Here is a 26368-nt window from a genome sequence, read left to right as displayed (position 1 = left end):
AAAAACATCTTCTGATTAACTTCAGTTCTTCTTATTCCAATATCCTGAGCAAAACTCCCAAAATTAAACAATATTTTTGGTCAGAATTTCCAGTGTTCTGAAAACTGTTTGCTCTGTTTTCTGCACTATTTCTATTGGTCTGTGTTGTAGATTGGTGGAAAAATAAACAAGATGTTGAAGTTTATGATTATGTTCATTGATTCATTCATCATTCAAACTTAAATTATTATTTTTCATGTTAAATACTGAAATGCAATTAAAATGCGATAAATTTCGATTAATTAATTACAAAGCTTCTGATTAATTCGATTAATTTTTTTTATCGCGTCCCACCCCTAATATATATATATATATATATAATTTGAATTTGAGCAAGCAACACTGTGGGGCAAAATTTTCCCCTTCCTTTTCAATATTTATATAAAGTCTTTAGAATTAAGAAAAGACATACTGCCATCTACTTGCATTGTGCAAGACACAGCATTTGCACATATTTAAAAGTTGATTATGAAGTGAATTTCTATGTCATTAGAGATATTCTCATTATTTAAGTTATTATTTTGAGTCACTATCAAAGATAACCATTAATTTTTTAGTGGTATAATAATTAAAATGTATTTAATAAATGCTGGTGAGTGGACCAGTCACATCAACAGCCTCTACGCAGACGCCCCTCCCCTTTGGAGCTGGCCTTCTGGAATTTTCCACAGAACAGAGGAGCGCTCGTCGACAGGTAGGTAACGGCTGTTTAGGCTAGCTTGCTATTTTTTCTTTAGTAATTTTAGTCATTTCAATTCTAAAAGAATAATTAATATGATTTTTTTTATTTAGCCTTAATTTACCAGTGTCGAAAAGCAGACGTTAAACATTAGTTCGCTAGAATAGAACGCTTGAATAGCCTTGAATGGGGGGGGGGGGGTGGCGGCGAACGTAAGTGGCGAATCGTCAGTGGAGGGCGACATAGATATGGATCAGAGGTAAATAAACTACATGCTTTTCAGTAGGCCAACATTTCTGTATTAAAATCCTTTTTTATTGTTCTAATGCAATATGCCATCTAATATGTAATATGTGCTATGCATATCTAATATGTGTTATGCCAACCTTAAACACTGGTTTGTTGGAATTTATACAAGTATATCTTTTATGGTGTGTGTGTGTGTGTGTGTGTGTGTGTGTGTGTGTGTGTGTGTGTGTGTGTGTGTGTGTGTGTGTGTGTGTGTGTCTACTTGACTAAATCTAACAAAATTTTAAAATCTTACAAAATTTCTTTTGTAACCCAGGTGGTGAAAAGAAGCACAGTACAGATTCACAGGTTTGTTGTGTTGAACAGAGGTAAGTTTCTCTTTTGAAGTGTGATGCATTGAATGATACAGCAAAAAGCATTGCTTCTTACTGGTCAAAGAGACGGAAGTTAAATAGGGAAGTAAGCAGGACAGAGAACGAGATCTTACAAGAGTTTGAAAAAACAGGACCACATGGGAGCAAAAGCTTCCAAACTGAAGAGCGCAGGTTTGTGAATTTGGCTAGTGCAAATACTGTTGAAGCACGTACACAGAGTTCAGCTTCACATGAAGCCAGCTCTGCCTGTGCTAGTGATCTCATGGCCGAGTCTGACGGTGACTCTGAACAATGTGCAGTTGGTAGCAGTTTCTCTAGTGAATCAGCTGGTGGTTCAGATAGAGCTGGGCGATTAATCGATATTATCTGTTAATTCAAATTTACAGTTAAGGACGATGTGTTTTTATGAAAATCGATTTTCTGAGTTTTAATTTTCACCACCGACGCTGCACTGTGGGCTCCCGTAGTTCAGTGAGTTTAGCCCCTCCCACCCATCCACCCTCAACACACACAAACATGACGGCGGAGCTTGTGCTCAAGAAAAGAGCAACTAGCTCCGTGATCTGGAGTTGGTTCGGTTTTTCGGCGTCAGACGTAGACCAAACAAGTCCTCGCTGTAAGGTGTGTTTGAAACCGATAGAGGGAGAGAGCGAAGAGTGCTATTGTTCAGATGCGTTGTGAATAAAGTTTCCCTCCGCGGGATATTTTGGATTAAGCAGTTTCTGCCTCGGTTACCGAACCCACTTCAATGGTTTATACTTTCGCAAGTGACCGTAGCGCGCGGCTCCGCACACCTCGCGCGAATGGCGGAAGCATTTATACGTTCAAAATGATATGTGGTAGTATAAAGAAACACCCCTCAAAAACAGGAGAAGGAACATTTACCTGACAAAAATTAATGTTGCATTGTGTTCCAGGTTTGAAAAGTGCTGGAATTTAGGCTATAGTGAGGGCAGCCCTGTTCTTAATCAGAATGTAGACAGCGTGACTGTCAGTACACAACATGCAACAATTGTTAAATTGTGTTTGTTTTCCATTTGATTAAAAAGGGCACCAAATTATTTATATCTATTTATTTTTTTGGGTGTGTTTATTTATTTTAAGTTTGAGGGTGCATTGTGTCAGTGCTTAAACTATGTTGGAGAAAGCCTTCTAAAAGTTACTGGATGTTCTCACTTGTTTACAATTGTTTTTTGCTTGTTTCTGGTTGCACTTTACCCGAAAGGGGAAATTTAAGTGAAAAATAAATTAATGAACTTTTAATTTATTATTTACTTTGAAATTAAATTTTTTAACCATTCCTTTATCATCTGTAGTTTTTTAGTAGAGGAAAATAAATCTATTAAAATCTGAAATCGGATTAAAAAAAAAAATTAATCGAAGATTTTTTTGGGGGGCCATATCACCCAGCTCTAGGTTCAGATGAAGATGAACCAAAGGACAATATGCTTTACATGAGCTTGAAACAGTGAGCAGCAAAGTTTTCAATTTCACTGGTTGCTCTTACAGCACTCCTGTGTATTCTGCAAGTGTTTCACCCAAAACTTCCACGTGATGGAAGGACACTCCTTGGCACACCAGCAAAGGTACCCACTCGTAAAATGGGAAACGGACAGTACTAAATCAAATCAAATCAGATTTATTGTCACATCACCAGTGTACAGGTACACCGGTGAGTGAAAAACTTGTGTGCAAGTTCCACAATTTGCAGTAACAATATTTACAATAAGATGTATAAATTACAACAATTATGCTAGTGTATGTATATATAAAACTTACTTTGTAGTGTCATGTAAATAAAAATAAGTGTTGTTCTAATTTGTTTACAATATATTAAATATACATGTGATTGCACAGTGAATGGAGATGAATGACCAGGCTATGGATTATATGCAGTGTGAAATAAAGTGCAATAAAGTATAGATGTACTGTGATATTCATGCATGTAATGGGGGGTGTGGGCTGGCCAGAGCAGAGATTACTGGCTGTTCATTAGCCTGGTGGCATGGGGGAAGAAGCTGTCTCTGAGCCGACTGGTTCTGGCTCTAAAGCTTTTGAGCCTCCTACCACTCGGCAGCTGAGAGAACAGACAGTGGCTAGGATGGGAGGGGTCCTTCATGATCCTTCTGGACTTCCTCAGGCAGCGGCTGGTGTATAAGTCCAGCAGGTTAGGGAGCTGAACCCCGGTGATGGACTGTGCTGTTCGCACTATTCTGCAGAGATTTCCTCTCAAGATCAGTGCAGTTCCCATACCAGGTGGTAATGATGCCAGTCAGGATGCTTTCCACAGTGCAGGTGTAGAAGGTCTTGAGGATGCTGGGGTTCAGAACAAACCTCCTCATCCTTCTGAGGAAGTAGAGGCGCTGGTGGGCCTTCTTCAGTACCTGTGTGGTGTGCACTGCCCATGTCAGGTCCTCACTGATGTTAACACCCAGAAACTTAAAACTGCTGACCCTCTCTACCGCAGTCCCATTGATGTGGATCTCTGGGTGTGCTCTCTCCCGCTTCCTGAAGTCCACGATGAGCTCCTTTGTCTTACTGACGTTTAGAGAGAGGTTATTCTCCTGACACCAGACTTCCAGGATTTTTACCTCCTCCCTGTAGGCCGATTCATCATTATTGGAGATCAGACCCACAACCGTTGTGTCGTCAGCAAACTTTATTATGGCATTGGAGCTGTGTCTAGCAGTGCAGTCATGGGTGTACAGGGAGTACAGGAGCGGGCTGAGCACACAACCCTGGGGGACTCCGATGTTGAGGGTCAGAGAGGAGGGTGTGATGCTGCCCATCCTAACCACCTGTCGTTGGTCCGTCAGGAAGTTCAGGATCCAACTGCACAGTGTGCTGTTCAGACCCAGACTTGTCTGCAGGGCACTACGTCATCCACACACTTGTGTATGAAGGCGGTGACTGTGTCTGCGTACTCGTTAACGCTGTTTGACGAATCACGGAACATTTCCCAATCCACATGCTCAAAACTGTCCTGCAGTGTAGCGTCTGATTGGTCAGACCAACAGCGCACCTCCCTGGTAGTGACCGGCTCACGTTTCAATCTCTGCCTATAGGTGGGCAGGAGCAGGATGGAGGAGTGATTCGATTTGCCGAATGGGGGTCGGGGGAGGGATTTGTAAGAGTTCCGGATGTTCGAGTAAACATAGTCTAGTGTTCGGTTCCCCCGAGTGAAACATGTTCGATTTAAGAATCGATTTTTTTCGATTTAATCCGATTTAATCGATTCGATCCGATTCGATCCAATTCGGGGTTTAGTGTTATTAAAAATGTATTTGAGCTGTTTCCTGACTGTGTACAGAAGCAACATGTTAAAACTAGTATTATATCGATATTAATCAGCAAATAGTTACTGGTAGTTTGTAGTTACTGATGGCTGGAAGACTGGTGAAAAGGGTCATCATAAATCTACCTTCAAGAAAGGTAATCCAGGACAATAAACAGAGGACATCTTTGAGGTGTCTATATCTGCAACAGTGGGCTCCTACTGGGACACTAACCAGTGCATTATTATTATGATTTAAATAATTAAGAATTCACCCATAAGCTGTTGCTACCAAATGCATTTTTATTTTAAAAGTGCTCACACTTAATAAACTGAAAGTATAAAATGTAAACGTGTATTTTTCTTTAAAGTGAGAATATAAGAACAGAACTCTCACGTTACGGTCCCCGACCCCTCTGTTTTGGGCGCGTTAACGTCATCTGCGTCTAATCGTCTACGTCGGTGTATCTCCGTGGGTGCGGGTGCGTCTTGTGATAGTCCTCACCTTTGGCTCGTCTCGTAATCACGTGGGGTTGATGTGGTTTGTCTATTTAATTTGCGCTCGCGCAGCGTCCTGTGCTCGTCGTTGTTTGAGTCACACATGTTCTATGTAAACGTGTTTTATGTGCGCTGTCTGCGCTTCGGTAAATGTAATAAATGTAACGATTTGGAAAGTGCAAAGGATTCTGTCTCGTCCATCGCCTTGCGCCCAACGTTACAAGAACATTTTAAACTTTTTTTAAACTGTAAAAACACTGGGTAAACGGTCAGTGACACGGACTAACTGTAAATAGTCACTGACACTGGATAAACTGTCCTTCTGTTTTTAGATTTCCGATTTGACTATCGTCGTTACCGGCACTGTCCAACGCCATGTCGTTTTACAGTTAGTTAGACCGAGCACGCCTGCGTGAATTCAGTGACGAGGCGGGGGTAAAAGTTCACTAAAAAATCGATCTTTGGACGTACGAATCGATAATCAGATCATCATATGCGAATCGATTCTGAATCGGAAAATCTATTTTTTCAACACAGGCCTAGTCGTAGGTGATGAGACCAGACGCATTTGGTGCAAAAACCGTAACAAATAAACACAGAAACAACGAAAACCTGCAAAAGTAGACAGGAGCTTGCAACACGTCAGCCATACTCGGCGCCATCTAATATGTATTACCACTTTGGTTTAGAACAAGGGTTGCTCTTTAGATTAAAGTGTCTAGTTTTTCCTGCAGATGTCAACAAACTGAAACTGCAGTTCAAAATTGATGGCCTTCCATGATGATGAGTTGTATTTTGGAATGCTATAGAAACGGAGGTGGGATACTCGTAAGAGATTCCTACTGGTTTTCATGTTTCACTACATCCCAAGTCCATTTCACACTGGTGTTCTCCTTTAAAAATGGAGGAGGAAAGAGGCCTAATTTGAAAAGTTTCCTGTTTACCAGTTATCCAGTTCCTGTTTCATGTGTTTCTATGTTTCAGATGGAAAACAAACAATATTGTGTGGTGGAGTTCCAGGACAGGGGTACTGCCGTCGTGCCTAGCTGCTGGCTCAAGGGTGACATATGTTCATTACCACCCTATAACAGCCAAAAATCTGTCAGACAAAGAGAAATATCCAGACCTGTTTTATTTTTTGCCATTGTATGCTGGGAATCTGATCATTCACATAACGGTCAAATATTGTGTTCAGGATTAATACTCGTTACAGTGACTATGTTGATGAGGACCCTGGGGAATCAAAAAGGAGACAGTTAGCCAAGCCTCCTCCAGTAGTGCTGCCAGGTACCTTTCTTTTTTAAATTAAATGAAACCAGTGAATATTTTCACAGATTTTGTTCATTACTGAGTAGTGTTGGAGCAGCTGTCGGTTAATACAAAGTTGGCTTGTAACACCACATCACATCATATGCTGAAGAAGTAGTTCAACAACTAAGGTACAACAAGGTCTACTTCTTCAGTGTAACAGTATTAAACTTTGATTTGTGTCATTAGAAGTCAGCCCGGGATATACGGCACAGGAACAAAGATCAAATAATGGTTAGAATTGTATTATTCTGTGATTTTATTCAAATTCTAAAAAAAAAACATATTTTACAAAGCTGTTCAAAATGTTGAATTGTTATTCATTGCGCAGGATCATTCCGTGGACAGTGGCCGTCAAATGGTAAGTTATTGAGTAGCAGTAGTGTCTGTTTTCTTCACTTGAGTGATATTCCAGTATATATGATCATAACGGCATTCAAAGTTTGCAAAAATATAATTTAAAGATTAAATTGTAATTTCTCAAAATGAAATGTAGATGTCATGTCACTGTTTGCAAATAATTAGTGACAAAGAGAGGTATTAGCAGTTGTTACATTGTGCTACATATTGCCAGTAAAACATTAAATGTTTGTAAATATTAATTCTTACCAAAAAAATCTGATCTGAAAACTGTGATCACAATGATCAGAATCACAGTATCATTATATCATCTTTATCATGGGCAACGTATCGTGACCATATTGTATCATCACATGCATAAATTGTTAAAAAATACATTGTATAAAATACATTGTGTACAAAATTACTTTAAAGTGTTACGGTGATAAAGAGCAAGAAATAACAATAATCCTGTGTATACAGATGCAAAACAAACAAACAAAACAATGCTTCAGGCAAATAACTCACTCCACTCACTCAGACATGTTTTCCATCTCACCTGTGCCCCAGTGCAATTCCATTTGAATTACATATGATATAATGAATAATCAAGAAAATCCTACCTTAACTCTACCTGAATTGCAGAAATGAAGTGTGAGTGATGAGCCAAAACCAGAAATAGGACTAGAAATGTTAACTGATTTACCTTTTTCTTTACAGGTTTGGGTTCAGCACACTGGTCTGAGCAGTGTTTTAATGGTTAGTGACCTTAATTAATTAAATGTCCATGTAAAAGTCTTAGAAGGTACTTGGTGACATTTTGTTTGTCATGTTAGACTACCAAGGCAGCAGCAACCCAGTGTGCCATACACTGCTAGTCCCAGAATATGATAGAAATGGTAAATAATGAAATAATTACTTTGATATTTTAGATATTATTTATTTTAAAGCCCTAGAAATTTTGTCCAACATAAATTTTAGTTTAACGCAGCACGGGCGTTGGCAGATCGAAATGGATGAAGCGGAAACGTTTGTTGCGTGATGGCTTTTTGTTGTTGTTTTTTACAGGCATGAAAATCTGTCACCTTTCGGCGAAATTCGCCGTTTTAAAGTTGAAAAGGGTGACCTACGTGAATCGTGTAGATCCGATGAGTTTTTTGTTTGGGGGGGGGGGGGGGGGGGGGGTTCGGGAGATTATATGTATATATTTTAATTATCATATTGACTTAAAGCAAACAGAGCACTTCCGAAATTGGCAATTTTAATGACAGTGGCCAGCAGTTTCCGACCAGAACCTTCATAGAGGCCAAATAGCGTTTCAATCATACAAACGTTCTTCATGCATGTTATTCATTTACTGCTAAGCGGGACCTAGTGCTACACCGGGGACAAGGCAGAAGAGCGTACATTTACCAGATCGTACATTTACCACTACATTTACCAGATCGTACATTTACCACTACATTTACCAGATCGTACATTTACCACTACATTTACCAGATCGTACATTTACCACTACATTTACCAGATCATACATTTACCACTACATTTACCAGATCGTACATTTACCACTACATTTACCAGATCGTACATTTACCACTACATTTACCAGATCATACATTTACCACTACATTTACCAGATCGTACATTTACCACTACATTTACCAGATCGTACATTTACCACTACATTTACCAGATCGTACATTTACCACTACATTTACCAGATCATACATTTACCACTACATTTACCAGATCGTACATTTACCACTACATTTACCACATCGTACATTTACCACTACATTTACCAGATCATACATTTACCACTACATTTACCAGATCGTACATTTACCACTACATTTACCACATCGTACATTTACCACTACATTTACCAGATCGTACATTTACCACTACATTTACCAGATCGTACATTTACCACTACATTTACCAGATCGTACATTTACCACTACATTTACCAGATCGTACATTTTTAATTGGGTGGATTTAATTGGGATATTAATGGTTTCAATCGTTTTCATATTTTGCGGTAAAACAAAGTTACTGCCGTTCGCTACAGCGTTGAACACTGTCAGATCTAACCACAAGCTCTTGTGATAAATAGGTAGATAGATGGGCCTATTAAGTTCGCGTCAACCCCGTGTAGTTAACGGTGACATAAAATAAGAAACAAGATTTTTTTTTTCTAGTGTGTCTGTAGTTGTAACTGGTGAATCCAGGGACGTGTGAGGATCACATTCGCACCAGGGCTGAAAAGGTTGAAGATGAAGTTGTAAACGCTTGTCGTTTGAGTCTACCCTGTGCTTTAGCCCAGGTTAGAAAATAAAAACACGTGAACCTGGTATTTGTACACTCATTTTCGCCGCTGATGTATTTATTGGTTCATTAAGACGTAATGGTTTTGACTGAGCCATCCGGAATGGCGAGAGCGGCTTCTTGCGTTTACGGATTGCGTTTACATTGAATCCATTGACATGACAGTCAAAAAAAAAATTTTAATGGATTTTACTATATTTTACGGAGCCCGTAAGGTGACATCATGTAAAAAATAAATAAATAACGCGTGGCCACGACTTATTAATGCGTGGGAACGAGATACTAACGTCGCCTTTCACACGCGGCAACAAAGTTTATTTTTTCACAGCAAAGCAAGCAGATCCCAGGGATGTTCGCGAACTGACTGCCCAAGGAAGGTAAACCTGGCTTTATATAAAGTAATACTTAATTATCTTGTTCGCACGCGTTAGTAAGTCGTTCGCATGCGTTAGTAAGTCGTGGCCACGCGTTATTATATTTTTTACATGATGTCACCTTACGAGCAATATTTGGCATCACCTGTCGCTGTATCCCCGTACAGCAGCAGCCACCCCCAACCCCCCCCCTCGCAGTATACCCATGACGTCACATGTCAAGCCCCCCCCCCCCCCCCCCCCCCCCCACATGTCAACGCCCCGTCGCCGTATCCCCATGACGTCACATGCCCCCTCCCCCCCTCCCCCGGTCTTGTCACCTTTTTAACCCCTGACCCATTTTCATGCCTGTTTTTAAGGGTATTTACTGCGTGAATGGAGTGAAGTCTCGAGTGGAGAAGCTTTGTCAGGTGTTCGAGAACGGCAAAGACCTGGTGGAGCTGTTCGACCTCAATCCACACGACATTTGCAGCGTGCTCAAACTTTACCTGAGACAGGTGCGTTTTACTGCGGAATTCTGAATACCGAACACCTGAATTCTGTTTTGTTTTTTTAATTCTGACTGCTGAATGCCGTGCGTGCGCGTTTGATCTCCAGCTGCCTGAGCCGCTGATCCTCTACGGTCATTATAACAAGTTCATCGGCCTGGCCAAGGAGGCACAGCGCCTGCTGGTGGACACGGTGGACCACCGTGTGGGAGAACAACCCTGCCTCAACGTGGAGGTCAACAGGGTCATCTTCAAGATCCGAGACCTTCTCCGCCAGCTGCCTCCGGCCCATTACAGGACCCTCCACTTCCTCGTAGCCCACCTACACAGGTAGAACATCTGTTCTAAATCTATATGGCCGTCTCCATGTGGGGGGGCCTCTCTGTGAAGCATAAACTGTTTTATTTGAGGACTACAAAGCAGTTTGATGCTATTGTTTGATTTGGTGATGTAAAAAAAATTCTGTACCGCTCCTTTAAGACCCGATAGCTGCAGCGCTCCCTGTGAGGCGGGGTCAGCTAAAGCCCCCCCCCCCCCTTCCCTCCCCCAGTCTGCGTCCTAGGGTTATGGAGCAGGTGGAGGAGAACAAGATGACGGCGAGCAACATGGGCATCATCTTCGGGCCCACGCTGCTCAAGCCCCGGCAGGCTGAGGCGGAGGTGTCCCTGTCCTCGCTGGTGGACAACCCCTACCAGGCACTCATGGTGGAACTCCTCATCTGACACCAGCACATGATCTTCGACACCCCGCTGAGCCCCGCGTCACCCACCAGCCCGCCCGTGGCTGGACGCTCCCCTGCCTTCCTGCCCCGCCATCACGAGAGGCTCGGCCTGCACTCCCAGTCCCTAGTGGACCCTAGTTTGTCAGGTTAGACTCTAAAGGCTGCAGCAACCCAGTGTACCATACACTGCAAGTCCCAGAATATGATAGGAAGGGTAAATAATGAACTAATTACTTTGATATTTTAGATATTATTTCTTTTAAAGCCCTAGAAATTTTATCCAACATAAATTTTAGTTTAAGCTTTACCTGTTATTGTTTAATTATTGAAATGTTCAAAATCAGTATGTTATTTAAATTCATCACAGTTTTACATTTTTAATGATTGTTCTTCAATGTGGTCTTGTGGGAGCAGATCCGATATGGCCAGGGTCAAGGGAAGTCCTGAAAGGTATGATACTTGTTTTAAAATCTGAGCTTAAAGACTACATATTACAGATTGATATTAAATCACTTCTTAAGTTAAAGCTATTTTTACAGTAGAAGTGTCGGTTATTTGACTGATGTCTTACTGGAGGCACTGTGCCTGATTTACCTACTTATACCTGTCATTTAGCAGCAGTGTCCCAAATAAAAAAGTTTGGGTTTTTTTTTTTTTGCGATCAGCTCACGGCTCCGCTCACTACCACAAACATTGTCTGAAACGATATGCCCACTAATAGAAATGTACTGTACTAGAAGACTCGTTGCCTACCCATTGACACTGAATATGCATCATAGAGCCTCTATGATGCAACTATATAAATTTTTTATACATTAATGATCCGAATCGTTTTCATTCGATTCCGATCCTTTGAAATTTACGAGATCAATCCCGATTTCAGATCAGGTGATTGGATCGGGGACATCCCTACTTGTAATATACCATTACCTCACAGAGAAGTGTTTGGAGACGCTGGCCATCCAGTGCGGCCACAGGAAGCTCCAGGGCAGACTGCATTTGTTTGGGATCGATCTTGCGCAGGCGCCCAAGAACAGCGCAGACGGCGGGCTGTTCATCATGAAAAAGTACACCTCGGAAATCAAAGGCTGCGCCCTCAACATTGAGGTGAGCGCCGGTGTGTGTGTGTAGTGACGTGAGCAGCACGGGCGTTGGCAGATCGAAATGGATGAAGCGGAGACGTTTGTTGCTTGATGGCTTTTTGTTGTTGTTTTTTAAGGGTATTTACTGCGTGAATGGAGTGAAGTCTCGAGTGGAGAAGCTTTGTCAGGTGTTCGAGAACGGCAAAGACCTGGTGGAGCTGTTCGACCTCAATCCACACGACATTTGCAGCGTGCTCAAACTTTACCTGCATTTTACTTTGGAATTCTGAATACCGAACACCTGAATTCTGTTTTGTTTTTTAATTCTGACTGCTGAAGGCCGTGCGTGCGCGTTTGATCTCCAGCTGCCTGAGCCGCTGATCCTCTACGGTCATTATAACAAGTTCATCGGCCTGGCCAAAGAGGCACAGCGCCTGCTGGTGGACGAGGTGGACTCCTCTGGAGACCACCGTGTGGGAGAACAACCCCGCCTCAACGTGGAGGTCAACAGGGTCATCTTCAAGATCCGAGACCTTCTCCGCCAGCTGCCTCCGGCCCATTACAGGACCCTCCACTTCATCGTAGCCCACCTACACAGGTAGAACATCTGTTCTAAATCTATATGGCCGTCTCCATGTGGGGGAGCCTCTCTGTGAAGCATAAACTGTTTTATTTGAGGACTACAAAGCAGTTTGATGCTATTGTTTGATTTGGTGATGTAAAAAAAAATTATGTACCGCTCCTTTAAGACCCGATAGCTGCAGCGCTCCCTGTGAGGCGGGGTCAGCTAAAGCCCCCCTCTTCTGCATCCTAGGGTTATGGAGCAGGTGGAGGAGAACAAGATGACGGTGAGCAACCTGGGCATCATCTTCGGGCCCACGCTGCTCAAGCCCCGGCAGGCGGAGGCGGAGGTGTCCCTGTCCTCGCTGGTGGACAACCCCTACCAGGCACTCATGGTGGAACTCCTCATCCGACACCAGCACATGATCTTCGATACCCCGCTGAGCCCCGCGTCGCCCACCAGCCCGCCGGCGGCCGGACGCTCCCCCGCCTTCCTGCCCCGCCATCACGAGAGGCTCGGCCTGCACTCCCAGTCCCTAGTGGACCTCAAAGAGGCGAGTGAGGCGGTCCGCTACCAGCGAGGCAGAGGCCGTGGGTTACCGCTCTGCGCTAATCTCCGTTTGTCGTCTCTCACTCAGCAGAGCGCCTGTAGACCTCATTCGTCTCTCGGCATTCTGTTTCAGCATAATGACAGTAAAGTTGAATTGAATTGAATTGCGTTAGCCGGCATTCTGAATCAGCAGCCAGAGGAGTCCGGTACACATACTGTCGGAACAAGCTGTACCTGAGCGGGAAGTCTGTCCCACTACACGTGGTGAAGAACACGTTCTACAGGTCTTCCAAGGCTCATACCCGCAAGATGGAGCTCGTCTGGGGCAAAAGCTCCTCTGACAACACTTCTGTCAAAGCAGATGACACTGTGTAGCGCAGCCCGTTTCAGTTCAGTGCTGTTTCTAATTTGTAATAAAGTAGTAAATATGATTTATCACTTGCTGCTTGCAGTGGTATAATAAAACATTCAACACTTGTTTAACAAATTGTTTGCTTGGAGAACTCAATCCCATGAGAACGAACGTGCCCAGAGCAAATAATTAAACACGGCCAAACTTGAAGTACATTCTTAAATTTTTTTAAACATATGAACTCATACATGCACTTGTACATTTTATAAATCTGAAGCCATATGGATAGTAAACGTCCTGATCTTTGGTAGAAATATACAACTTTCAATTACAAACCAACACAAGGAGAAAACATCCAGGTTGAGGAATAACATTAAGATCAGGAACTGCCACATATGTTATAAATCTGTTTATCAAGCGAGGGGATGGACACAAACGCTGAGAAGAGCGAGATTTATTAAAGGGAATACCATCTTCATTGTCAGATAACCAGTCCGGGTTTCTACCCTGGGCACCAGAGGACTTCTGCCTTTTTGACGTCTTTATGGGGAGATGTCACTCACTCTGTGGTGTACAGAGAAACAGTAACGAGGTGCGCAGAGCGTGCGGGGGAGAGCAGGTTGGCGCGCGGGTGATAGGTGTTGTGTGTTATTATAAGAATTATTAATTTGACTAATATTATTAAACAATGAAATCATGATTATGTGGACTTTGCTTGTTTTCACATTTATTATTTGTTCATTTGTAAAATAAAAATAAAAAAACGCATGCACGCGAGCGCCCACCTGGACAGACGGCGCCCCTAGCATTTGCATAGCATTCCTAGCATTTGCCTATGTCACCTAATGGAAGGGCCGGCCCTGTTTACAGTAATAATGCTGTGAAAACTACAGAAATTGATTACAGTGTACGCTTTTACACATCGTTGACCGCTGACTTAGTAAAATCCTTTAAATATCAAAATAGATCCTCTCTATTTGTTGCATAGAAATGTAGTGACAAAAGATGAGAGTTAAACCCATTAAGTTCTCAATTCAAGAGCAATTTACATATTTAAGTAGTTACACACACACACACACACACGGAGCATTCAGAAGGTCAGAGGTCACAGTGTGAAAAGATCCAGCTGCTAATTCAGTCACACACTGACTGAACTCCAACTCTATCCACAAACCATCAAAAAATCGCTCAACCTCGAGGGGTGCAAGAGAAATGAACCGTGGGTATGGAATGTGCCTTCGCCCAGCTATCAGGTGTGCCAATTGGTACTACATCCATACAGTGCAAAATTAATTATATCATGATGCAGAGCTTGCAGCAATAACCTTTGAAGGCACACATTAAAAATCATCTACTGTAATATTTTCCAAGTATGCAATTTTATATAAATAAAATGTATTTTATTTATATATTTAAACCAGGAGTTTTTGGTTCTGTCAAATTCTAATAAAGTGTTTAATTTCAAAAGACAGTGCTTGTGAGAGTGTTAAATGGTGTACATTCATACAAACTTGTAGACTGATAATCCATTAGCCCTATGTAATTTTAACATATTTAATCTCCCCTCTGTGAGCTCCTGATGGTCTGTTAGGTAACAGTCTGGATTGCGTCATACCACACAGCAAAAACTGGAGTGTTACATTTTCGGGGTTAAACATTTCCGAGTTGATTTTCATTCCCAAAGAGTAATTTTAACACTTAGATTTAAATGATGTTCAGTGTTGAAGTTATCTGACAGAGTTGATCAAATCAGTGTTAATCCATCTAAATAACTGCCGCTAAAATGTCGTTAAACTCCGCCCACGCATTTCACCTGGGCTGGAGAAATTCAGCGCCATTTTCCTCTTGGAGAAAGATGTACACGGTGAGTGTTATTTATTCAGTCTTATTGAAAAAGGTTTAATTTGAAAATGTGAAATGCATTATGTACAATAAAACACCCTCGGAGATTATATACGTACAAAACGCCCAATCTTAACGTCTTCACGTTCTCTCCTGTATAGTCCTGGAATTACAACAGGCAACGTAAAGAGAACTGTTCAGTCAGACAGCCTAGTCTAAATTCTAGCACATTTCAAATCTGAAACATTAAAATTCGTCAGGCAAATGTTCCTTATTTGGAGAGTATATGCCTCCGCCATTCGCAGAGGTTCGCGCGAGGTGGGCGGTGTCGAGCGCTACGTCACTCGCGAAAGTATAAATAAAGCGTAAACTATGGAGTCAAATTAGGGTCTTTAATGGTGACGAAAAAAAAATATCGCAAATATAAGATTAGCATTTTGCATTTTACGTTCCTATTTTGTTTCTGCAATACTTTCCCTCTTTTGCGTTTCTTTTCTTTGCGTTTCACATTTTATGTTGCCGCTTTTTTTGCAATACTTTCTCCCTTTTGCGTTTCTTTCTTTTGTTTGCGCATCACTGCTTTTCTTTGCTTCTCGCATTTCACGTTCATAATTTTAAATTTTTTTTTTCGCTTCTCTCTTTTCTTTGCTCTGGTTTTACCCTCTGTGTGGGGGCGGGGAAAGAGGCATGGCCAAGAGCAAAAGGCGTGCTGTGAACGTTCCACGTCATCAGTTGAACCGTCACACAGCAGGCCCTTTTCACACTTCCGCATTTTTTCTTCCGGAAGCTCTCGTTGCAGGGTAAAGTTACTTCCGTTACACATTAAACAATGGCAGAGTCCAATAACAAGAGCTTTTGCAGTGCACCAGGGTGCTCGATCTTGAAGCAAAAACAGCCGTATCTCAGTTTCCACGGTTTTCCAGCTGACGACGAGCAGAAAAGAAAATGGGTTTGTGCAATTAGGAGGGATCAAGGGGAAAACTTTGTGATACGGAGCATCTTTGTGTATAGCCAGCATTTCACTGCTGCAGACTACATAGCAGGAAGCTCGGGGCTAAAAGTTGGTGCTGTTCCCAGTACTGTTACTGTCCCCGGTACTGTTACTGTTCCCAGCCGGTTTCAGTGGAACAGTTGCTGTCCGCGTTTGAAAGATCAAGCTCTCGGCTGGGAGTACACGTACGTCCGCTAGCATCTAGCCCCGGTTCGCTAGCATCTAGCCCCGGTTCGCTAGCTTCTAGCCCCAGTTCGCTAGCTTCTATCCCCGGTTCGCTAGCTTCTAGCCCCGGTCCGCTAGCTTTTAGCCCCGGTCCGCTAGCTTTTAGCCCCGGTCCGCTAGCTTCTAGCCCCGGTCCGCTAGCATCTAGCTCCGGTCCGCTAGCATCTAGCTCCGGTCCGCTAGCATCTAGCCCCGGTCCGCTAGCATCTAGCCCCGGTTCGCTAGCTTCTAGTCCCGGTCCGCTAGCATCCCAGCCAACATGTCCACATGGGCCCCACATGGGATTTAACTGGGCAGTATGGGTTTTATCTGGGCATGGGCTTAGAGTGGGCTTTTTTAAGGGTTCTATTCGGGCCCCAGTTGAGTTACATTTGTGGGCCCCATTGGGGTTATAAATCCCGGCCCTAGTTGGGTTATAGTTGGGACCCACGTGGGCCTGATTTTTAAAACAGCCTAATATTTTAAAAATGGACTTTTAAATACCATTTACAAAACAGACATTTTTACATAGTACACGATTTTATACCTCAGCTCAAGCAAATGATGGTAGAACTGGATATTTCTCTGGCACACAAACAAATAAATTGCATGTTGATATAGTTTAATTTGTGAAGCAGTTATAATAACTAAATTCATTCAAAATATTAACAAAGTTAATGAACCTGCTTCAGATGTATGGAATAAACCATTGCCTCGCCTCCTCTCGTGCGCGCCCGCCCCCAACGAAAGACTAAACGGTCTCCCGCCTGGCCTGACTGAAAGTGAATTTTTATATCCGTTGGAGATATCATTCACTGAGGTAAGAAATTAACTTTTTATCCGGTTTCTCTAATTTGGTTATCAATGTGTAAAAGAACAAATATACAATGAAAGAAAGAAAAATATCTGAGGATATAATGCCTGACGTTATATTTAATTCAAACCTAGCTATGTTAATTTGCTAGCTTGATAGCTAAAACAACCGTTAGCGTTGAAAGGTAGAACGCAAGCCGTTCATTTGTTATGGCTAAGAGGAATGATCTGTGGGGGGAAATATAGTGTTTAAATGTCTATGTTTACACATTTTCGACGTAACCCACCTAGATTTAGTTAATTAATTTTCCTAGATCAGCTAAGACATAAGTGCAAATTTCGATGTTGCTAGGCTAGCTAACCTAAGATAGTGAGTTAACCTATCTTAGCAAACACTAGAACTAAGTGGTCACCTTGGTTAACTAGCTAGCTAGTTATGTTTAGAGAATGTTTGCTTAACGTTTTGGTAGAAAATATAATTGTCCTGTTAGTTATTAATTAAGTGATAAACCTTTACAGTTAATAGTAAGTCGTGTCCTGGCATTAAATATACCAAATACAGTGGTACCTCGAGATACGAGCTGCTCTATATACGAGCGATCCAAGATACGAGCACCGAGACGAGCAAAATTTCTGTTCGACACCCGAGTGCACGTTCGAGATACGAGCATGAACCGGTCATCACAGCCATTCGCACGTGTGCTTTGCAACGAGTAACACTACGTACGGTGTATACAGTACAGTATTTCAATACTACAAACGTTTGTTTTGCATTATGGCTCCAAAAAAGGCTCTAGTAGTGGAAAGTCCAGTGAGAAGAGAATGATAACTATAGAAACTAAGCAGGAGATTATTCACCTGCATGAGAAAGGCACTCGTGTAGCCGAACTCGCTCGTCTGTTCGGCCGGAGTACATGTCTTTTTTTCCACATTTACGCTAGTTTTGTGACTTTTTTAAGGACCGGAACCAATTACAATATTTTACATTGTTAAATTGCTTCCAGAACCGAGCAGTTCGAGATACGAGCACGGGTCTGGAACGGATTAAACTCGTATCTCGAGGTACCACTGTACAAATGACTGCATTTCTAAGGTAGAGCTGTGTAGTATTAATCCCAGTATGAGGGGAAAAACAAATGATCGTAGTCCTAACCTACCATAGACAATCTTGTGTATAGCAGAAAAGAGTATTGTCTTACGGATAAACAGCTACTAATCATTCTTGTAATGGGTCCAAGTTAGATAGCGGTTTTCTCGTTTTGGTGCTCTGTAAAGTAACATGTGGTAGTTGTTTTTGCCTCAGTTTATTCTATCTGAATTTAAAATTTTGTTTTGTAGGTGCCCTAAAACAAAATGCTTATCTTCAGAATTAACTAAAGATGTTGAGAGAGCTGTCTCAAAGTGGTTTACCAATGCTCGTGACCATGATGGAAACCGTGCACTGAGAGCGCAGAGAGACTTTCAAAAAAGGAACGCAGAACAGATGTAAGTAATCAATAGTGAGTTACACGTTTGTGATAATGTGACTATGAAGGCATGTGAAAATCAGTCATTTTTACTTTCCAAAACCCTGACAGCTCCTATATTGGAGTTTTTAAATGTTTTATGTACACCTAACTTGTAAACACATCACTTGGCCTTTGTAAAATCTCCCCCAAGAGGTGATTAAAGTGTTAGACATCAGTGTCTTTGGAAATTTTGAGTAACTGCAGCAGCTCAAATTAGTGAATTGTATAGTATATTTGAAGGAGTTCTGGTCAGGATTTTTTTATACTGTGCAAACTAGAAGCTGGCAAGAGCCTTCATAGAGTTCTGTACAGTGTATTATGGTCAGGACCCAGGTGGTGCAGAAAATGCATGCCCATTAAACAGGCCTAGTGTGCTAATTCAATAGTACAAACAGGATTTTTATGCTTTACCATGTTTTAGATTCACAGAGAAGGATGTTTATCATTGCTAAAAGTGGTTTAGATAATCTGCAGTGTTACTGTTGTGTGCTTTAATTAATACTGTTGTCTGTCTCTCCCTCCCCTCTTCTCTCTCTCTCTCTCTCTCTCTCTCTCTACAAGATGTGAAACTACACAACTCAGCAACACACAGTAAAGGATTCTAAAGACTCTTAACATGTTTTATGGACATTTATGGTTAAAATTGTTAATGAGTTGTCGTTTTCAATAAAACATTTTTATTAGGATTGATCAAGCATTTGTCGTCATTTAAATGTAAGTATTATTATAAACAGCTCATCTCTGATTGAAATTACTTATGATAATACAGTCTTTAGTGCTGTGCTCTTATACAACAGTTTTGCAAAGTAAGAAAAGCAACTGAATATTGCATTAGGTATGTACAGCAGAGACCTCACCTGAAGCCCTCCATGACTCCATAGGGACCCACATTGGATGACACAAGTTAGCATTATAGTAATTGTGCTCCAAATGTGTGATGCAAGCTGACATTCTAGTGAGTGATGGGCTGATATTTGGGCCCCCTTTGCATAACCCATATGGGGCCTATAAAGATTTGCCCATGGGCCCCTAATGGGGCTGAAGCGGGTGTCTGCAGTTAACCATAAGGGCCCTACTTGTTGCCCACACTGGCCCCATCATTATCCCACACAAACAAGGGGCCCATGTAGGGCCAGCGAATCATTGCTCATACGGGGCCCACCTGAGGCCCACATTGACCCCAATATTGGCCCACATGGGCTAACACACATGGGGCCCATGTAGGGCCAGTGAATCAATGCTCATACGGGGCCCACCTGAGGCCCACATTGACCCCAATATTGGCCCACATGGGCTAACACACATGGGGCCCATGTGGAGCCGATGGACAAATCTTTGTGGGCCCCAGCTGGGTTGCCCAAAAAGGGCCCATGTGCCAGCCCATTTCAAACCCATGTGGGGCCCGCATGGACATGTTGACTGGGATCTAGCCCCAGTTCGCTAGCTTCTAGCCCCGGTCCGCTAGCTTTTAGCCCCGGTCCGCTAGCTTTTAGCCCCGGTCCGCTAGCTTCTAGCCCCGGTCCGCTAGCATTTAGCTCCGGTCCGCTAGCATCTAGCTCCGGTCCGCTAGCTTCTAGCCCCGGTCCGATAGTATCTAGCTCCGGTCCGATAGCATCTAGCTCCGGTCCGATAGCATCTAGCTCCGGTCCGATAGCTTCTAGCCCCGGTCCGATAGCTTCTAGCCCCGGTCCGATAGCTTCTAGCCCCGGTTCGCTAGCTTCTAGCCGTGATCCGATAGCATCTAGCTAGAAAAGAGCAAGCTCTCGGCTGGCAGTACACCACGAACATCTACTAGTCGAGAGTTTGCTCTTTCAAACGCGGACAGCAACTGAAACCGGCTCTGAAACTAGCTGTGATCCGCTAGCATCCAGCTCTGCTCGGTAGCATCCAGCTCTGACCATCACTTTGCTGTCGACTATATTGGACACTGAATAAACAATAACACGTAATAACTTGGTGTGTGTCATGAACTTTATTGATACTGATGTAAACCAAACAATCAATAGCTGACGTCACTTGGCTTGCTAAAGCTGGGCGTACACTGTGCGATATTTTAAATCGTGTACTCAGCTCCATCTCAAACTGTACGACTAAATCGCAGGGAGAGTCGGCTCGTGGAGCTGCTTCAACAGTGCGATACTCTCACGAGGAGCGATTTGAATTTCAAACATGTTTGATGTTCTTGCGACGCTGCGATTTCTGATCAGGAGTTGGTCGTGAGGTGTGAATCGCTCCTCGTTTACCTGTGTAAACTATACGATGCACGACACGTGATTGAGCCGAAACTCGGCCCGATCGCAAAAATAGTCGCACGAGTGAAAAATCGGCTGAAAATGGGCCAAAAATCGCAGTGTACACCCAGCTTAACCTAGCTAGATATTGTTAAATAAAGTTGTCAGTATCATTTGTAATATTATAATATATATCATAATAATATGGACTGTTTTACCACTCCGTAGGATGACTAATGGAACCAGCTATACGTTAAATAATAGTTGGTTACCTTGGTAGTGCTAGCTGGTGTTAGCTTACCCTGGTATAAGTGAATAAATTCTTCTACAAACAATTTGTAGCCTCTATGTAACTTGGAACCGTTCGTTGTTGAATGTTCTCCAACGATACTGGAAACGTATTTAAAATTCAGTCTTGGCAGCGACGACAGGGATGAAGTAAACACACGCTCCATGCTGAGGTGAATTGACAACAACTATCTTCTGCGAGTACCGGAACTTGTTTTACCCGGCTGTGACGTATTTCCGCTTTGTTGTGAAAAGGGCCTATGGCAGATGGTTGCCCAGCTGGACCACAGGTATATGCACTTTATAGATTGATGGTAATAATAGAATTTTATAGGCATATTATCTCATTCGGTAGCTAGATTTGTTTTCATTAACTAAATTGTGCAGTGTGATCAGGGCTGTGAGAATAGTAGGCTAGCTAGCTAACATGGAAAACATGGATACCAGTTGCACTATATAGCCAAATGGTTCATGCCCATATGATTATTATTATTATTATTATTATTATTATTATTAAGATATCCCATCCAGATGGTTTTGAGTACACATAATTATGGAAGCTGAGGGAACTACTGAGGACAAGTTGTAAGCCTTCTGTGCCGAACCATGTCTAGGTAGAAAGTGGAAATGCCCTACCACTGGTCCTGTGGTAAATCTGTACGTTCTGGTGTCTCCTTCTGCATCACACACACACACACACTTAAACACAGTAAAGGCTTCACAAAGGCTGTGTGCTCCCTTCGGAAGGAATGGAATGGCATGGAACTGAAGGTATGAGCTCCCAGTGACCTGCAACACACGGTTAGATGCCACCTTGCTTGTGGTGGCATCTAACCGTTTTTTCTAGTACAATGCGCAATTGTAATCTCCACATTGGTCCTTACCATCACGGGATACTTTGTTTCATTCGTTTTTAGCTACCACAAACCTCCAGGCTGTGCACTTTTGTACACTGTGCTCAATGATTTCAAGCCCGTGTTGGCTGGTACAAATCTCATCTAGAGCACAAACAAAAGTCACTCAAATTTGCTTTGACAACATAGGATTTGTGTGTCCACACATCCCCCCCAAAAAGCAGAGCTGTCACATTAAGGCGCAAAAATTAGTTTGACTGACTATTTTACAATGTCAATGTAGCTGCTTTAAAATAATCTAAAAAGGTGAGCTTCTGAACAAAAGTATAACAAAATTCAAATCTTTTTAGCTCCACAATCACTGCGAGAATAATCAGTCACTTCTTACAACTGTGATTGGCCAGGTAGTATTCATGCTGTGCATTGATTGGCTAGATAGAGGAGGGCCATGTACTGACTTAAACTACAACACAGTCACTAGAGCTGCCTCAACAAGCCAAATACAGGATTAGAGCTGCATGTATGAACATCACACACTGATAATGGAGTCAGACTGTGTTATGGTGTTTTATGTGAGCAATGTTGTGTGTGTGTTTCCCCAGGATCTGGTGTAATATTAAAGACACAATGCACACAGACATCAGATACAGTTTGTGAGCCACTGGAGAGTCACTACTGTACTGAACAAGTCGGGGGCAGCTGTACACAAGCAGAGAAGCACACGGCATGCAGCCCTGGACACTACATACAGCAGGAACGTTGGTGTAATGTACCTGCGGTAAACTCTCAGTCATACTGTGGCACTTTTTAATTTACTGGGTAATAAGAGCTGCCACATTATTCACTCTGACCCAACAGACCTGTTGTGTGTGTGTGTGTTTTGCAGGTACAGCCCTTAAAATTGCACAATATCACCATCAGCACACAATATTGCACAATGATAATAAAGATTTTCCGTTAGTCTACTAACTATAATCACAGCTAAATAAAGAATACACCATACATAATAAACATACAAGATTCGGTTATATTTGAGTGTAGTGGAAATTCCCCCAAATGCTCATGATACAACCAAACAGACAGCCTGCCTGCACAAGCACATAAAGGAACACACATTCAGCAGCAAGGAGCTGTTCAAGTGGGACACGTGCAGGAAGGGGTTCCTCTAGTGAAGATGGAACTGAAGCAGAAGCTGCCATTCTGCAACGCTGCGGGCAGACCTTCGACAAGGGAGAGGAGCCGTCTTCCTGCCCATCATGCCTCTTCCTCTGAGACCCTGCTGATACACAAGGGTTTGCAGATCCACACTGAAATCCTTCAAGAAAAGTGGTGAATGACCGGCACACGTGGATTCTTTTCATGTTTTAATCATGTTTCATTTTCCCTCATTGTTGTTTAGCCAGACATCTGCACCCTGAAGGAAGAACCAACCAAGCTTGAGTGGTGGGTAAACACGTTGGTGAAGACAGGATTGTATCAGCAGGATTGTACGTGACTGTTCCACTTTTCATCCTGCTCTCCTCTGTCCTGGTCCTATGGAGTTATTCTCATGGAAACAGTTATACAGACCAGTGCAGGGTGTCTCAAGGTGCAAGAAAGCAGAGGGGAAGAGAGGAAAACAGAAGAGACCCTACACCAAACTCCTCTTCCTTTAACACCCGGCGCATATCAAAGGAACCGCAGTTATCAAAAACATGTTAATCTGTGGGATTCTGTTTGATGATATAACCAACATAGTACATTTACACACAGGACCCCCACTTCTGTGTCTCTACCTTCTTTCTGAACTGAAGACGCATTCTTTCTCACTACACAACATGCTGCAAAATGAGTCCAAGCAAGCCTGGCAAATACACAGATAAACCAAAACACAAACGGTCAGTTTTAGCCCATTTCAATGGGGACTCCTTGAGTCACACTTCCCCCACTATGCCTATGTATGACCTCCAGGGAAAGACCACCCTCTGTTACCACCCATGGTTTAACACAGGAACATCAAATCCTGCATCCCGCACAGAAACATAACATTCTTACACTTCTGCATGGCCTTGACCTGTTCGCCCTGTGAGTGACCGGCAGACAAGGCACAGGGTCTGGTTCAGGTAGGGTGTCAAGAAGTAGCATGTGTTTATTTAATCCCCATGTAGAGGCAAGAAAACTATTTACAGAAACAAACCAAGACATAAAAAACCCAAAATGTGATAGTTCACAAGTTCCTCACATCAATTGTCACACTGCACAGTTCAAGCGTCAAGATCATTTCTTACTTTCAGCATTACATGCTCTCCCACCAAAAACCAGCTCAAACAATTCCCATCAGGCCTTTTATAGTGCTACAAAGGAAGTGGTGTGATGTCACTTCCTGGATTTTTGGTGGTAAAACCCAACCCATAAAAGCACTCTACACATAGTTGCCAGGTTCGCGGTTTTCACACCAAATTGGGCTGGTTTGAAAATCCAGCCGCAGGTAAAAATTCTGGGGTTGCTGGGTGCGGTTTTTTGGGCTACTTTTGAGTTGGGCTACCGCAGGAGTTACAAATCAAAACTAAGAATCGATCCCGATATAATAGTCAATTTTAGTTTAGGCCCTTCAGAAGCCTAAACTAGCCCAAACCCTAAAGTTGTTGACTGAAGGGCGGGTTTTACACTGAATTTGTGCGGGATATTTTTGTAGGACCTGGCAACCCTGACTCTACAGAACCCAATCTGTTTTCTCAACAAAACAACATGGCTGCCTTTCTCTGCATACCAGTCACTGGTATTGCTCAAATAAAATGAACATTTTTCATTACATACATTATATAACCTTTCCTTTTTTCTGTGCAGGTTCTCCCTTGGTAAGCTGATTAATATTACTCAATAAAAAGTAAATTGCATCCTATGTGTCTTCATTTAGTTATTAACTTACATAATGAAATCAATGTCAATACTTATGTTGTGTACATTGTGGTGAAGGGTAGCTCCATCACACGCCCCATTTGGGTGCCAGCAGGTTTTGTTCTTATGAGATTGTAGGTCAATGTCTAGGAAATGACCTGCAGAAGCTTCTTTTGTCAGGTTCTCAACAGCTTACTGGTCATCTGGAGAGGTGCAGCTACGGTGGTCTTATTTTATCCATGATTCTTTGGGTTTACAGTATGTCCTCTGAAAGAATGTTTTGAACACATCCAGCATTTGGCAAGGAACATTGTAGGAGTCCTCCACCTAGAAATAATGAAATCAGAGCTGGCTGAAATTATGCTGGCTGCTCCTGACTAGTTAGTTGATGTTTTGTTTTTTGTGTTTATAGGTGACGTATTCCTTGAAACTTCTTACCTCAAGTCTGAAACGGCATGTTTTAGAAGTGGATGCTAGTTTTGCCTGCAATTTCCTCTTCTTTTCCACTGTACACAGTGTGGCATGTACTCATGTATTTAACCATTTAAATACATTTCTGCCCATATCAGAGTTGGCCTCAGTGGGAATATGCAGATATGTGGCCAGTTGGTCTTTTGCTGGTGAACCTACATCAGCATGTTCTATCTAGAGCCTTTCTCTGGCATATCTCTGCAAGGCATCATGGGTATATGAGGCCAGAGAAGCTTCTAGAGTTCTTTGTCATTGTAATGATGATCAAAGTTCCACAGCAAGCAAAAATGATCATTTGAGTATTGAAAAAAAAATGATCATTTCAATGATCATTTCAGCCTATTTGATATGCGTGCTTTAATTCGCCTAAATGCATTATGAACCTAAAATAGATTTATGAGGAAATGGTACAGTGCAATCTGTGCAAACTTACTGTGATGATAGTTAAGGGTTCATACTCTCATGCAGCAGTCTTTTGGAATTATGGGAGATTTCTGAGAAACTGATAACCAATTTCTGATCAATTTATCTCCAAGCCCCAAGCCCTATATATATATATATATATATATGTGTGTGTGTGCGTGTGTGTGTGCGTGTATAATATATATATATATATATATATATATATATATATATATATATATATATATATATATATATATATATATATATATATATATATATATATTATTATGTATATACAGGGCAGTCATGGCCTGGTGGTAGGGAACTGGTCTTGTGACCGGAGGGTCGTGGGTTCGATTCACAGACCTGAGGCCATGACTGAGGTGCCCTTGAGCAAGGCACCTAACCCCAACTGCTCCCCGGACTAGGGCTGCTCACTGCTCTGGGCACATGTGATCCACAGCCCCCTAGTAATAACTAGTGTGTGTGTGTGTTCTAACTGCACAGATGGGTAAAATGCAGAGGACAAATTTCGATTGCAGTGAAAAATCACAATTGACAAAATATGGCACAATTACATTTTTATTTACATTTTATATATAATGTATGTATATGTACATACAACAAATATGTGACTATGACGGACTTGTATACAAAATGGGTTG

General features: G+C 42.2%; 2 protein-coding genes and 1 long non-coding RNA gene across 7 annotated transcripts; all 3 read left to right on the top strand.

Moving 5' to 3' along the window:
* The first annotated feature begins 662 nt into the window (after positions 1 to 662).
* Positions 663 to 10675, top strand: LOC143483068 (rho GTPase-activating protein 29-like). 4 transcript variants are annotated; one of them, XM_076981766.1, is made up of 10 exons: positions 690 to 733; positions 1284 to 1335; positions 6098 to 6173; positions 6309 to 6400; positions 6611 to 6655; positions 6753 to 6782; positions 7481 to 7519; positions 9825 to 9962; positions 10063 to 10283; positions 10504 to 10675. In XM_076981766.1, exons 5-10 carry the CDS (start codon positions 6653 to 6655, stop codon positions 10673 to 10675), a joined length of 603 nt encoding a protein of 200 aa, XP_076837881.1. In that variant the 5' UTR covers positions 690 to 733; positions 1284 to 1335; positions 6098 to 6173; positions 6309 to 6400; positions 6611 to 6652. The 4 variants fall into 4 exon arrangements, with proteins under 4 accessions (XP_076837882.1, XP_076837881.1, XP_076837880.1 ...); XM_076981765.1 differs by lacking the exon at positions 690 to 733 and adding an exon at positions 749 to 977 and having other exon boundaries at positions 1284 to 6173; XM_076981768.1 differs by lacking the exon at positions 690 to 733 and having other exon boundaries at positions 1284 to 1315.
* A 9-nt stretch (positions 10676 to 10684) lies between these two features.
* On the top strand, positions 10685 to 13357 carry LOC143483067 (rho GTPase-activating protein 29-like). Of its 2 annotated transcripts, none has more exons than XM_076981764.1 (6): positions 10685 to 10820; positions 11089 to 11124; positions 11612 to 11781; positions 11894 to 12007; positions 12122 to 12354; positions 12571 to 13357. In XM_076981764.1, the coding sequence occupies exons 1-6, from the start codon at positions 10685 to 10687 to the stop codon at positions 13028 to 13030; spliced, it is 1149 nt and encodes a 382-aa protein (XP_076837879.1). In that variant the 3' UTR covers positions 13031 to 13357. The 2 variants fall into 2 exon arrangements, with proteins under 2 accessions (XP_076837879.1, XP_076837878.1); XM_076981763.1 differs by having other exon boundaries at positions 11558 to 11781.
* Positions 13358 to 16752: 3395 nt separating this feature from the next.
* On the top strand, positions 16753 to 19186 carry LOC143482973 (uncharacterized). Its single transcript, XR_013122344.1, has 3 exons — positions 16753 to 17076; positions 18408 to 18554; positions 19139 to 19186. It is a non-coding gene; the product is annotated as an uncharacterized LOC143482973 (long non-coding RNA).
* The last annotated feature ends 7182 nt before the right edge of the window (positions 19187 to 26368 follow it).

This window comes from Brachyhypopomus gauderio, chromosome 19 (assembly GCF_052324685.1).
Source record: "Brachyhypopomus gauderio isolate BG-103 chromosome 19, BGAUD_0.2, whole genome shotgun sequence".
NCBI lineage: Eukaryota > Metazoa > Chordata > Actinopteri > Gymnotiformes > Hypopomidae > Brachyhypopomus > Brachyhypopomus gauderio.
The sequence above is the reverse complement of the archived record's forward strand: the minus strand, read 5'-3'. Positions and strand labels throughout refer to the sequence as shown.